General features: G+C 42.3%; 1 protein-coding gene across 3 annotated transcripts in view; it reads right to left on the bottom strand.

The window, feature by feature from the left end:
• Window positions 1-13,508, bottom strand: part of CFAP91 (cilia and flagella associated protein 91) — a 70,986-nt gene that overhangs the window by 16,025 nt on the left and 41,453 nt on the right. For all 3 annotated transcript variants that reach the window (XM_074364199.1, XM_074364194.1, XM_074364195.1), the window contains exons 11-16: window positions 11,250-11,366; window positions 9,744-9,815; window positions 8,563-8,709; window positions 5,505-5,726; window positions 1,828-1,976; window positions 1,161-1,252 (exon numbers count right to left, since the gene is read on the bottom strand). In XM_074364199.1, coding sequence (XP_074220300.1) covers window positions 1,161-1,252; window positions 1,828-1,976; window positions 5,505-5,726; window positions 8,563-8,709; window positions 9,744-9,815; window positions 11,250-11,366 — 799 coding nt within the window. The remainder of the gene's footprint in view (window positions 1-1,160; window positions 1,253-1,827; window positions 1,977-5,504; window positions 5,727-8,562; window positions 8,710-9,743; window positions 9,816-11,249; window positions 11,367-13,508) is intronic.

The following is a 13,508-nucleotide window of genomic DNA, read 5'->3' as shown; positions in this document are numbered from 1 at the left end:
CTCAAAGTCATGGCCAGTATATACATTGCTGTTTATAGGAAAACACACTGGAAATAAACTAAATGCTTGTCGCTGGTTTAACAGTTAAAATTACAGTACAATCATGTCATGGGAAAATAAGACATTTCTTTGTTCTCTTCCAATGCATTAGAACTCCACCATTCCTTTCTCCCTGGTTAGGTGATCTGAAATGTTACACTTCTCTTAAACCTGTCTAGAACTCCCTTACAAACTCTAAAACCTCCTGAGCTCTCATTTCGCTTAAACATCGATCTTCTTGTTGCACCCTTCCCGCTGGGATCAGGACTGTCAGCAGTAGTCTGACAGAACTCCAGAAGAACATTCTTTTCTTAAACACTTTTTTTTCCCTCCTTCTCTATTGATTAAAAGCATCAATCTTTAAAAACATGCCACTTTTGGCAAATGGGAAGTGAGGATTATACTGAGATTGGTCCTAGCAGGAACAGAAGATACTGTGACTCAGGCAGAGCCGCAGAGGAGATTTAGGTCTGTCAGGCATCCCAGCTTTTCAACACCTGCCTTTGCACGTGCCCTGCCTCCAAAAGGCTGCAACAGTGGGAAAACCCTGCATATTCTCTATGCTTGCTTTACGTTGAAAAAATCAAATCACAAAATATAAACTTATGATTATCAAAGGGGAGAAGAAGGGGAAGGGATAAATTAGGATGTATGGGATTAACAGGTCCACACCACTCTATATAAAATAGATAAACAACAAGGACTTACTGTAGAGCACAGGGAATTATACTCAGTATCTTATAGTAACCTATAATGGAAAAGAGTTTTATGTGTACATACACATTGCTGTATACTTGAAACTAACTCAGGATTGTAAATCAACTATACTTCAATAAAATGAAACACAACAACAACAAACCCAAATATACCTCTTCTGAGAACTTGGGGACTGCCTCTTAAAGGATTTTCCTACTCTGTCAAACTTCCTGCACCCATCAGTACTAATGGTGATCATGTTCTGGAATCAGCGTCAAGAGAACTTGATAAGCTTTGAAATAAGAAAACAGTGATTCTCCTCCAGCATTTTCCCCAGACCTCTGCTCAGGTTTAAATCTCTGGAATATTGAAAACAGTTTACATCTTTAAAAAGATTATCAAGTGAAGCATTGACTTCAGCTTACCTTTTTCTTTGACAAAGTCCTTTTGCACCTCTGGGATCAGGAAACTATAAACCAACTCGGCAACAATCTCCTCTGACTGAAGCTGAGTTCGACTGAAAAAATAAAAAACAAATTAAACTAGTGCTTTCTTTGTTGCCTTACTTGCGCTGCTGATTTATACTTAGATCCTCCTTGCCTGTGTAAGGAACTCCACTGCTCAAGTCCGACTCCTCCCTTTTCCTTAAGTGATCTGAAATATCACATTCCTGGTGAGCTTGGTTAACTCCATGGAAAATTCAAATTTGACCCCATCTTTAATTTACCCTGCCTGCTGGGAGGGGAGTGTTAGAGATATGACTTACACAGGGAAGCCAAAAACCTTGGGGTGAAGCCCAAGTGAAGTTGGATATACTTACATTGCTCTCAGGCTTTGCAATATTCTAAAAGTAAGAAACATCAGAGTGATCCAGATTGCAGGGGAAAGCTGAAAATTCTATTCCCAATGTTCCTACCATACAAAGGTACAGGTCTGTGGGCTTCCAGAGAATTACGCTAATAAAACAACGCATACTGATGCATGAGTAACTTATTTATATCTCCTTGGTGGTGAAATCTTAAGTTCCTGAAAAATACACATGAGTAACAGCAGATGGGCGTCCACCCTACCATCTGTCCCCTTGGTACACACCGGCTTTCCATTTCATAAGCAATGTCATTGATTTCCTGAGCCATCTTCTCTATTTCTGCCCTGGCCTGTTCTTCTGCAGTATGCTCTTCCGTGTTCAGTATTATGTCCTCCAGATAGGAAGTTACAGTACTTTGGTGAACTTTAATCACCTGTAAAACCCAAAAATACCCCAGTGACTGAGAATAGGAATGCTACTACTGTAAACAAGACAAGAAAAATGTGCAAACATTGGTCGACTTTTTTTAGCACATCTATTTCATTAAGTTAATGAAATGGGTCAGTACCCTCACTGACCACCCCTTTTCTTTACTACAGATAGTCAATCTTTTTCTAATCTACCCACTTACCCGGCTCTGGGCAGCCCCCACCCATCTGCTTCATTTTAGAATTATGAGTCTCAGTTTGGGATGGGCAATACAATACTAGAGAAGGGTCATGGGCTTACATCAATAACCCTGCTTTGGATCCTGGCTTTGTTCTTACCAGCAGTGTGACTTGCTTAAACTACCTAACTGTGGCAGAGATCCAGACATGTATCACAATGTCCTCTCTCATTCCTCTTAAACAATAGAACCTCTGGATTTTAGCTGAGCCAACAGGTGCCTAGAATAAAGACCACATTTCCTAGCACCATAGCTCTGGCAAGGGAATACATGCAGAAGTGATCTGTGCACTTTCCAGGAAGGATTCTTAAAGGGAAAGAACTAGCTTATTTTTTCCCTCTCTTTTCATTTTTCACTTCATGGGGACAAAACACAGGGATACCCATCATCTTAAATTGCCGTAAGGGTCATACCCCAGTGACAGAAAAACAGAAAGCTGGAAGGATCCTGGGTCTCTGATGAATTTTTCGAACCATCATCTCAGCCCTGAACTGCTTCTTTTTAAAGCATTCTTGAAATTGTGAAATAGAATGGACATTTAGAAAAATGCAAAGGGCATACATGTACAGTGTAATGAATTAGGGTCAGGCCACTGCTAGGATCCCAAAGGTGGCTGCGGGCTCTTCCTGACCACAGCCCCCTTCCACTCTCATGAGTTTACGGTAAAGACTTCCATTTTTAGAGTTTTGCTCCCTAACTACGCGACCACAAACAATGCAGTTTAGTTTTGCCTGTTTTACAGGTAGATACACAGGAAGTTTCACAAGCATCAAGGGTGTCGCACTTAGTTTTGTATGCATTCTGTCTCAACAGATTTTGAGCTTTTAGGGGGAAGGGCATTTTCTATTTAATATCTGAGTATTTCTTTGTGTCTCAGATGATGCTTGGGACTCAGTAACAACTCAGCACCTGTTCCTTGACTAGCACTGCAGCAGGACTCTAGGTAGCATTGTTGAGCATATATTTACTTGTAAAACACCGAGACCTTACCCTTGAAGCCCTATGCCTTCCTATGGGAGAGACCCAATGACCAGCTCGATACTGTATCAACCAACCAACCCAAATGTATTTTCTCAATGTCTGTTATGTACAGAGGGCTATGCTGGCGTGTGGAAGGCACGAGGGGATGTACCGTCTGCCTGCTCCCATGGAGACTACAGTCGTATTCAGGACACTAGTCACAGCTACATGGAACGAGAAGCTGAGTCTTACAGTTCAGAGGTGGAAAGTGTAATGTGAGCTACTTCTAGCAATATATGAACTTATGTGTTTACAAGTATCTGTACAGGTGTGTATGTTTCTGGACACACCTGAGCTTGTACGTGCATGAGTGAGTAAGGGAATGCATGGGTGGCTCCATGTGTGTCTGTGTGTTCCTCCATGGCTTTGCTAATATTGTGCACATGTGATTATATTTGTGAATATGCCTTCACGTACTGACGTGCAAAGTGTGTACGTGTTTAAATGTGAGTCTGACTTTCCGTACCTATGTTTCTCAATATCTATATGTTAGTTTTCTGGAAATTTACTAATGTATCCATTTCTGTGTTTTGGTATATTTATGTGTAAGTATATTTATCTTTAAGAGGGTCATATGATGCGAGATAGGGAATTTAAATGACGCTAGGGTCCATAGGTGGATAGGTTCTTTACATGAATGATCCTTAAATCAGGCTGGAAGGGTCCTCTTAACCTTTCCTTGCCCTTCCTAGACATGCTGGCATTCCCACCTAGAAGATACCTTCCTAGAAACCTTTCACCAGCTTCTTCCTTCCTGTGTTTCTGAGTCTAATGGTTCCTCTGTCCCCTTCCTTTGATTCTCACTCCCAGCTGGTTCCTCCCATCCCAGCTGGTCTTTCCTTAGTGATGTTAGGTAGGGGAGAGTAAGTTCTGGTTTGCTAAAAATTGCTAAATCTCAGTAACTCTTTCTAAAGAAAAATGTGCTAAGACAGTAGGAAGCTAGAATGTGAATTAGTATAATAGGCTGTTTCACATTGTGGATGATCTGCCACTCCAGTTAAAAAGCTCAGCTTGACAACATACAAGCCAAAACTCTTTAAGCTGTACTGAGGATGGGAAATCTGTTAAACTTTTATCAATGTTTTAATTTGAAAAAACACACATCAAATACCATTCATGGATCAATCCTAATTCCATGGCAATTGGGTAAATCCTTAAAATCTCAGATCAAATAGAAAGACCCCAAGTTGGTGCAGCATGTTTTTAAACTGAGGAGCCCCAAAGCATCCACATATACAACCCTGACAGCCTCTTGGACAGGAATGTTAAGTTCCAGATTGGCCCTTTCTGTCTTTCCCAGCTGGCCCACATCTGGTCCAAGGGAAACTCACAGCCTTGGCCTTGACCTGTTCTGGGTGTGCCCACCACCCCTCCTGGGGGTCAGACACCCTAACTGAGAGGATGCATATCATACTCTGAGCTGGGGAAGTACTCCTCCCACCTCTGGGTGTGTTTTTTAGTGGGTATTAGTCATAGCACAGCTCACTTTAAAGAAGTCTTCCTCCCAGTCCCCTCCAATTTTAACACTTGAGCTTTTAAATTCTTGATGAGGGCGGGAGGGCTTTGAGATATTACTAGTTCCTTGAATTTCCTCTGAAGTTGCATCTTGGTCACTTTGGAATTTCACATCTACCGGGTCTTGGTCACAATTCTAATTCACCATCCTGGCATTCCTGACTCCCAAGTTTATATCTTCAGTCAAACCCTCTCTTCTAAATTCCATCTTGTATATCCATCTGCTGAAATGACACCTCCACTCAGATGTCTCAAACTTAATATAAATCAGACTCCTGATTCTGCTCATAAACTATTCCACCCTCAGATTTCCCGCCTCAGAAACCAGAACCATCCTCTCCCCACTCACTCACACCAAAACCGGACATCCTCCCGTTTCTCACTCTGGCCTGAACTTCGCCACGTTCCTGGTCTCATTTCCACACTGTCCTTCCTCCAATCTGCTCTCCGCACAGCAAGCAGAGTGACCTGTTCAAAATGTGTCACCGGGCCCCATTTATTTCCTTCACAAAACGTATCATGTTTTCTGATCCTACACTTATTTGCATGTTATATAGGACTTAAGCTCCAGGAGAGAAGAGGCCAGGCCTGGTTTTTCCCTCCAAAGGATCCCACAGTGCCTTTGCACAGTGCTGGGCACATTGTAGAGACTCAACACGTATTTGGTGAAAACAATGAGAAACAAAAAACACGCCATTTCATATTACAAGTTGCCTTTGGTTTGACCCGGTTCCTTACAGCTTCCAGACATGCACTTGCCTCCTTAAATATCAGGTCCTCCTCCTGCAGGCGCCGCTGCTCCACCTGGCGCCGGCCACTCTCCTCGGCTTCGCGCATCCTCCGCTGCCGCTCGGCCAGCATGGCCAGGGCGTGGACCCTCCTCTCCTCCTGCAGTCTCACCAGCTCCTTGGACAGGAAGTCAAACATGTCTGCCAGCACCCTGCCTTCCAGTCCGGCCAAATGGTTTTCAACCAGTGACACCTTAAAAACAGTAACAGAATGATGAAGCTACAGATTCCACTAAGAATGGTGATTTCTGAGACAGGATGCTTAGGTTACCCTTGCCAGTCACGTCACTTTCAGAAGGCACTTCGTTTTTACAAAGAATATTATCTCCAGCCTGGCCCCATCCCAAGGGTTTTACTGGGAAAACTTATGTTACAAACTCAGATGTAAGAAAGCAGATTGCTCCGTCAGTCACTGATGGAGGATAGTCTTCAAATTATAAAGAGCATTTAGTAAAACACAATGCTGTAGATCAACTATTCTTCAATTACAAATTTTTTTTTAAAGATTTAGTAAAACATTTCTGTCAGCGTCCACACAGAATTTTTTTCTCTTTCAATTTAACTCAGAAGGTCAGGTGCTTGTGTCTCCCCAGACGTGAAGGGAAAGGTCAAGGTTTTTATTAAAAGGTAATATTGGAGTTTGATTAAACAGACCTAGAAATTCACTCATGATACCTTTTAATTTTTCAATGCTTGGTCCTTTAACACAAGTTTGGGGAATTTTAAGATCTGAGTAACATGAAAGTAGAATACCTTGGTACTTTTTATTCTTTTAAATAACTTCAAAGTCATTAAAACTATCTTTGATCCAGAGCAGGAAAAAAGCCTATATGTCTACGTAATCACCAAGGTACAGCAGGGCCTGGAGCTCCTGGCCAGGGATAAGCCCCAGGTTGTCACTCTGCCCTGGCCCTGGCACATGGAAAATAAAGGAAAAGTGTTTAAGATGGTGTCGTGTGCCCGCACTGTCCTCAGGGACAAGGGGGTTGAGCCCTTCTCCCCGGCACTTGCTGCTGTCACACTGAAGGTTTTCCCTCTGCTCTTAGTCCCCCTCTGGTGTGTATCCGAAGGGAGGACCACACGGGTCTTACAGGTCTTACGGCCACTGTGGGAAGTTGGCATTCAAGTGTGGTTTTAGCCCCAACACCCACATCCTCATCCTTACCCACCTCCTAGCCCACACTTTCTTTCTTTCTTTTTTTTAAAATGGAGGTACTGGGGATTGAACCCAGGACCTCGTGCCTGCTAAGCATGCACTCTACCACTGAGCTATACCCTCCCCCAAAAGGTCACACATACTTTCTAAGCAGCTTGATGTATAAAATAGGGCGAGGCGGACAGAAAGGGTGAGACTAAGAGTGTGTCAGTACTCCTTACATTTGTGAACAGCAGTCACTCAGCCCACAGACCACAAATGGATTTTCTCCTTGTCTCTGGGATCACAAGCTCCCTCACTTGGTGGGGGGGGGGGCAGATGCAACCTTTAAAACCCCGAGATGGCTCCCTGTTCTGTCCAGCCTCCCCCTCAGCAAGAACTTTGGGTTTGCTCAGGTAGTACAATCTCATTTGAAAATTAAGTAAGAATATTTAGGAAGGTGATTCTGCTGTGACCATATCATGTAGTACATTATATAACTGGGAACTGTGGAGTTTCTGGACTGTTTCCACAGCAAATACAAGGGAAGGAGAAAAGGAGAGGACCAGCACTGCTGTGGGCATGTGAGCTGCCCGCTCCCTTGGGTGCCTGCGTATCCTCGGTGTGTCCAGGTACCGCTGCAGGTAAGCCGGGCGAGTCTGTGGCTAAGTGACAGCTCTTCCCTTTAAGCCCTCTTAGTTGACATGATGTCTGTCAGTCAAATATTTATCCACTAAACGGCGTAGGGTAGCTGAAAATCCTGATTGGCTGAGCTGCAGCTGCTAAAGTCTAGAATTAGAAACCTTGAGGGTCCAAGGATGGCATTTTTCCATCCCCGGGCCTGGGTATTCTGTCTCTAGGGCATTCTGCTCCGTATCTGAAAAGAAGTGCAGCCTGGCTCCATCATTTCCAGGACTCTTAGACCCCAGGATTCAGAGACTCCATTGTCCACATTTTCTTCCCCTTTCTCTGGTCCATCTGTTGGGTCTCACAGCTCATGGCTTTCTCCCCTACCCCCAGCTTCCATCACTCAGTGACCATCCACAGCCCTGCTGTCACATAAAAGGAATAAAGAGGTGCTTGTTTCTGAGCCACTTACCATTTGTTCTCAATTCCACAGCACAAGGTATGTGTGTTACTAAACGCGGGTCATAGTAATTTTGCTGTCAGTTTACTTTCTTGTAACACTAAACTCCGTGCCAACTCATCCTTTTTCACACTGATTTACAGATAAGTGAGAGATAGTGAAAGCAGACCAATGCTGTAGTCAACAACATTAAATGCTGCGTGTATACAGACAAACACCAGAAGAAAATGGGAAGCACATTTACAGTTGTTGGGTTAGAGCTGCAATTACCAGCTATTGTCAGTCACACAGAGCTCAGTGGACCTGATGAAAGTCCCAGAATATCATACTAACGTATTTAATATGCATTTCAACCAGCATGAGCTATCTATGCCTCTAATATGCAAATATAACCAGCATGCACAGCTCAAAAACTCACACATGAGTGTGGATAGTTTTTAAAATCTCATTTCTCACTTTTTTCTTATTGCTTTTATTACTAATTCATTCTGCTGGGCTCCCACTGAAATACAATAGAGTCACCAAATATTTAAGAAAAATTGGAAAAGAAAACCTTTTTAAATTGTGGGGATCTTTTCTTTTTTGCAAAAACGAAAATAAGAGCATATTCAATTCGAGGGGATGGGGACCACACCCCATTCAAATTATGGACTGCAACAGCACTGATAAAAAATGCTGCCAGCGCTAGAGTGCTGGGATTGTGGGGGCTGTTTCCCTTTCATCACTGCATTTATTGTTACTGTGATGTTGCCTGCACAACAGCAAAAATCAAGGGAGAAAATGGGACAAGAAAGGAAAGGAAACCACCTTGTGCTCGTGCAGGTTCCTCTGCCGCTGCAAGGCCAGGGTCACCTGCTTCTCGGCTTTCTTCACCAGCCTGTCATCTTCTTGCAGCGCGTGGCTGGTGCGCAGCTCCTGGATCAGCTCCAGCCGCTTCTCTTTCCCTTCAAACATCTGGATCAAATCAAACCAGAGACAGACTTGCAAATCAGCATCCCCTGTGCCAGGCACAATGCCGCGCCTGCAGGTGACTCGTGGGGCACTTGTAAGTGGTGGGCTCCATTCTGCCTTTTGCTCCTTCCCTAAGAAGCCTGGGGATGGTATTTTTCGTGGTCATATTCTCTTTTCTGAGAGATCTGCCCCTGGAGTGGAATACACAACCTGCTGTCTGGACTTAACTGTGGCGTTTCTCCTGGGGAAATACCGAAAGGAGAGGAAAGAGTAATGCTGAACACAAAATGCTCACCCCGCTTCCCTGGACTTAGTCACCAAAGCCGAGTCTCTTAAGAGTTAGGGCTGTCTGGGGAGAAAAAGCATTTTAGCCGGGGCTTTAAATCAGTCCGTTTTTAAACTGAAGCGTGTGCGTGCTCTAGCAGCACAAGTCATCTGGCTAAGGATTTACCGTCAGGAAGACCAGAGTTGAATTTGCTGGCAGTTAACATAATCCCTCTCAGACTCACATTACTCACCTGTAAAATGGATAACCGACAGGAAAAAAGTGAGATGATATATTAGAGCAAAGAATATATAATGTGAGCCTATGGTAGGGGTTCAAAACTAGTTATTGTTCAAAGGTAGTTATTATTACTTAGCTACTTCATGTATTATTCAGGTATTACTAGGTATATGCACACTCAAATAACTGTATTATGCCTTTGGAAAAATCAGATAATCCACTTGGTTGGTGATGTTTTCACAGTCAAAATTCAGGTATGAAAGTTGCTAGATTCAGCAATTCCAAGGAAGACATGAGTTTCACACTGCCTTGGTTACAACTGTGGCAAACAGCGGGCAGGGCCTTCCTCTCCTTGACACTGTGCCCTTACCTGGGCAAACTACAGCAGCAGGAGGGAATGGGCGGGTAAAGTTAGTTCCGTAGGACGGCAGAGTGCAAGAGGCAATTCACCCCCAAGGAACCAAGCACATTCGCATTCTGTAAATCTATTCACAAAGAAGACGAGCAGGGCCAGTGGCTGCACCCTACACACCATGTTCTGAACGACTCTGCCCCGGAGTAACTTTTGAAGGTAGATCACAGCCATTTCTATATCTTCTTCTTCCTGAAAGAACAAAGGGAGAACCAAGCAGTTTGAGAACAGCACAGTTAGCATCAAATACTTTTCTGAAGATTTATATAAAAAAAAGTTTGTATCTAGCAAAAAGCTAGATGCCAGAAGGATTGAGAGAGAAATAAAACATCAGCCCTCCCCTCATTAAACATAGAGGATTTTACATGTTACTTATAGTGTTGTTAAAATTCATTATTATTTTTTCATAACTATCATTAATTATATCAAAAGCAAAATATTTACCCACTGTCATGCTACCCGTACAAATTAAGCCATTTTTCTTTTCTCTATACTTCTTTCCAGCAAAATCTTTCTTGAAGCAGTAAGTACTACAAATAACATCTCTTTTGCAATAGTTGTTTCATGTTTGCTCATGAGGAGACAATACGGGTGGTCTTATATCAGAGTCGAAAGTGAGGTGCTTCTCACAAGAATTTAGCTGAACTGGTAACATCAGAATATAGTGGACAAGATTAGCCATCTACAAAAATCACCTTAAGTATGTGTCAAAAGCAGGAAGAGCTGAGTCTGACTGCAAAAGAAATCAACAGTGGACTCAATGGAGTGAACACACGTGAAACAGAGTGTCAACCACAGGCGCTGGTCGGCACAAAGTCTAGAAAAGGGATGCTGCCCGAGCACATCGTGACCAGTCAGCGGGAGCATTCTGGTCCCTCCACAGAGACGAGCCACCAGAGGTGCTACTGAGATGTCCCGTCAGCTTCCTTCCCGCGGAAAAGCACAGCCACCTTCTGTACAATCTGGCTTCTTGTGAAGACTGCCCTGTCCTCACAAGGACAGGGAGGTAACAAGCTGACCTGCCGAGAGGAACATCCCGATCCACCAGGCAGTTCTATTTCTCTCTGTAAAGTAACAAATTTGCCTTGTGGCATCTGGAGCAGTTTCTTGTGGGTTTGGTCTGAGTCAGTCCTTTAAAACCTAATCAACTCTGGAATGTTGTCCGAACTGAGTCTGGGGCTCCGCGGAGGTGAGGTATGGCCCTAGTCAGGGGAAGCCTTCTGAGCCAGTCCTACCCTGGAAGCCAGCCTGTCTCGATGGCACCTCTGTATTTCATTCCTCTCTAAGTCCAGCTGTTCTCTGCTGCCTCTGCATGTGGGAAGATGGTTATGGGAACTGATCATTATTCAATCTTCTTTTTTTATTTAACAGATGTGACGATTGCCTCCTGTTGCCTATTTTTCTTGGGAAGATTTTATTCTTTGTGTTTTTATTCTTGAAAAGGATTGAATTTAGATTTCATTTCATTTTGCTTGTTTGTGTGTGTGCGTTTAAAACAGAAGGATAAAGGAAACATCAGTCAAATCTTGGGATCTGTTATGTTCGATTTTAACCCAAACCATCTTGAGAATAAATGGGTGGCAACACTGAATTTAGCATTTTAAATAAAAGAAGCTTCACACTTACATTGGAACTCATCTCCAAGGTTGGAGTTGGCAGCCGAGGTTGAGGCACTGGCTTTCTCTGAAGAAAGCGCATGGGTTTCTTTGTTTCAAGAGTCTTATTCTTCTTTTCCAACAATGCCTGAAATAACACCAACGAGTGCCATGTCTTGCCTTTGTATTTTCTCCCACTACCAGATCCAAGTCACAGATCTGGTATCAATCAGAAATAATCTTCTCCATGGCCAAGCTAGGGCAGTTCAAGAAAGTCCAAACCAGGTGTTTATCTCTCCCAGAGGATGCTATGATAGTCCCATGAATAAGTTAACCACAGAACAAACTTGAAACATATTCTAGGTGTATCCATTTTAATCAAAAGTTTTCATTTTTTTTTTTAAGTTTTTAGAAGGTTCTGTCATGTGTCAAGCAAAACCCCCAACCCCTATTCTTCCACGTGAGCTAATCTGCTGTTGTGAATGACTGTCTGGGCAATAGAAAACTGTCCCTGGTGGCAAATGGCTGAAATATTCAGCATGTTCTGTTGTCATGCGGGAACTGATGGGCATTAAATGGTAATTATTTAAAAGTAAAGAGAACTTTATTTTGAGCTTAAAGGCCTGCAAGACAAGATTTTTGAACTTGGTTCCTTGTGAAAGAATGTGTGTGTGTTTCTATTTCAACATGCACTTCATTTTATTTTTTTTTAACTTTTGATCATCAAAAGTCCTGCCAAAATTATACATGACATGAGTTTTTGTTCATTGGTTCCATTTTCAGGTATAGGGGGACACTTTTAACTTAAAAGAATCAAAAATTCTGATCTCTGTGATTATAAAATCACACTGTTACTACTTTTTCATCATATAATACTTTTTACATTTTTCCACAAAAAATATATATATAAGTGATAAAACAACAAGCACAAAGCCAAGACTTGAAATTAATAAAAATATGTCAGTTATGAGTAAAATTTGGAGCCACATAAAGTTACTGTGGTTGTAATAGAGCCTCTGGGTTTCTTGAAAATAAATCTGACAGCAAATATATATAGCAGCGCTATGATAACCAAAACCATGAATCAGCAGAGGGCAGCAGCAGTCTAAAGGTACTCTTGCCCCTTGAACAACATGGGTTTGAACTGCATAGATCCACTAATACACAGAAGCTTTTCAATAAATACGTTGGAAAAATTTTTGGAGATTTTTGACAACTTGAAAAAACTTGCAGATGAACCACACAGCACAGAAATATTGAAAAAGAAAAAATTTGGCATGTCATGAATGCATAAAATATAGGCAGATACTAGTCTATTTAATCATTTACTACCATAAAATATATACAAATCTATCATAAAAAAGTAAAATTTATCAAAACTAACACACACAGACACATAACAGACCACGCGTGGTGCCACTCGCAGTTGAAAGAAATGTAAATAAGTGTAAAGATGCAGTATTAAATCATAACTGCGTAAAATTAACTACAGTAAATACTACACTGCTGTAATAATTTCACAGCTACCTCCTGTTGCTTTTGCTGTGAACTTGTGTCGGCGAGTGTCGACTTAAAAAGTATGGTGACACTAACCATCTCCAAGTGAGCAGGTCATCTCTCATGTTAACATGCTGAGTTGCGTGTCAAGATAACAAGTGAGCTCTAGTGCTTCTCACGTAGTTTCTATCATATTTAGCGTAATACCGTACACCTTGAATGACACCATGAGACCCATACGAAGTGCCACCAGCAATGCTGGGAATGCTCCCAAGAAGCAGAGAAAAGTCATGACATTACAAGAAAAAGTTGAATTGCTTGATATGCACCGTAGACTGAGGGCTGCAGCTGCAGCTGCTGCTATTTCAAGATAAAAGAATCCAGTGTAAGGATCATTGTGAAAAAAGAAAAGGAAATTCATGAAGCTGTCGCTGCAGCCACACCCGCAGATGTGAAAACATTGTACTTTCTGCAAACTACCTTTTTATCTCATGTTGAAAATGCAGCTTTCATGTGTGTGCAGCTTTGCTTTAAGAAAGGCCTGTCTGTAGACTCTAATATGATTAGAGAAAAAGTGAAGTCATTATATAAGGACTTAAGTAAAAGGCAGGTGAAGGATCCAAAGCTGGAGAACTTAATGCCAGCAAAGGATGGTTTGATAATTTTAGAAAGAGGTTTGGCTTAAACCAAGATAATAGGAGAAGCAGCTTCTGCTGACCAAGAGGCAGAAGATGAGTTCCCAGACACCGTTAAGAAAATCACTGAGGGAAAAGGACATCTGCCTGAACAGATA

Source organism: Camelus bactrianus, chromosome 1, assembly GCF_048773025.1.
Source record: "Camelus bactrianus isolate YW-2024 breed Bactrian camel chromosome 1, ASM4877302v1, whole genome shotgun sequence".
Lineage (NCBI taxonomy): Eukaryota > Metazoa > Chordata > Mammalia > Artiodactyla > Camelidae > Camelus > Camelus bactrianus.
Note: the sequence above shows the minus strand (reverse complement) of the source record. Positions and strands in the feature narration are given on the sequence as shown.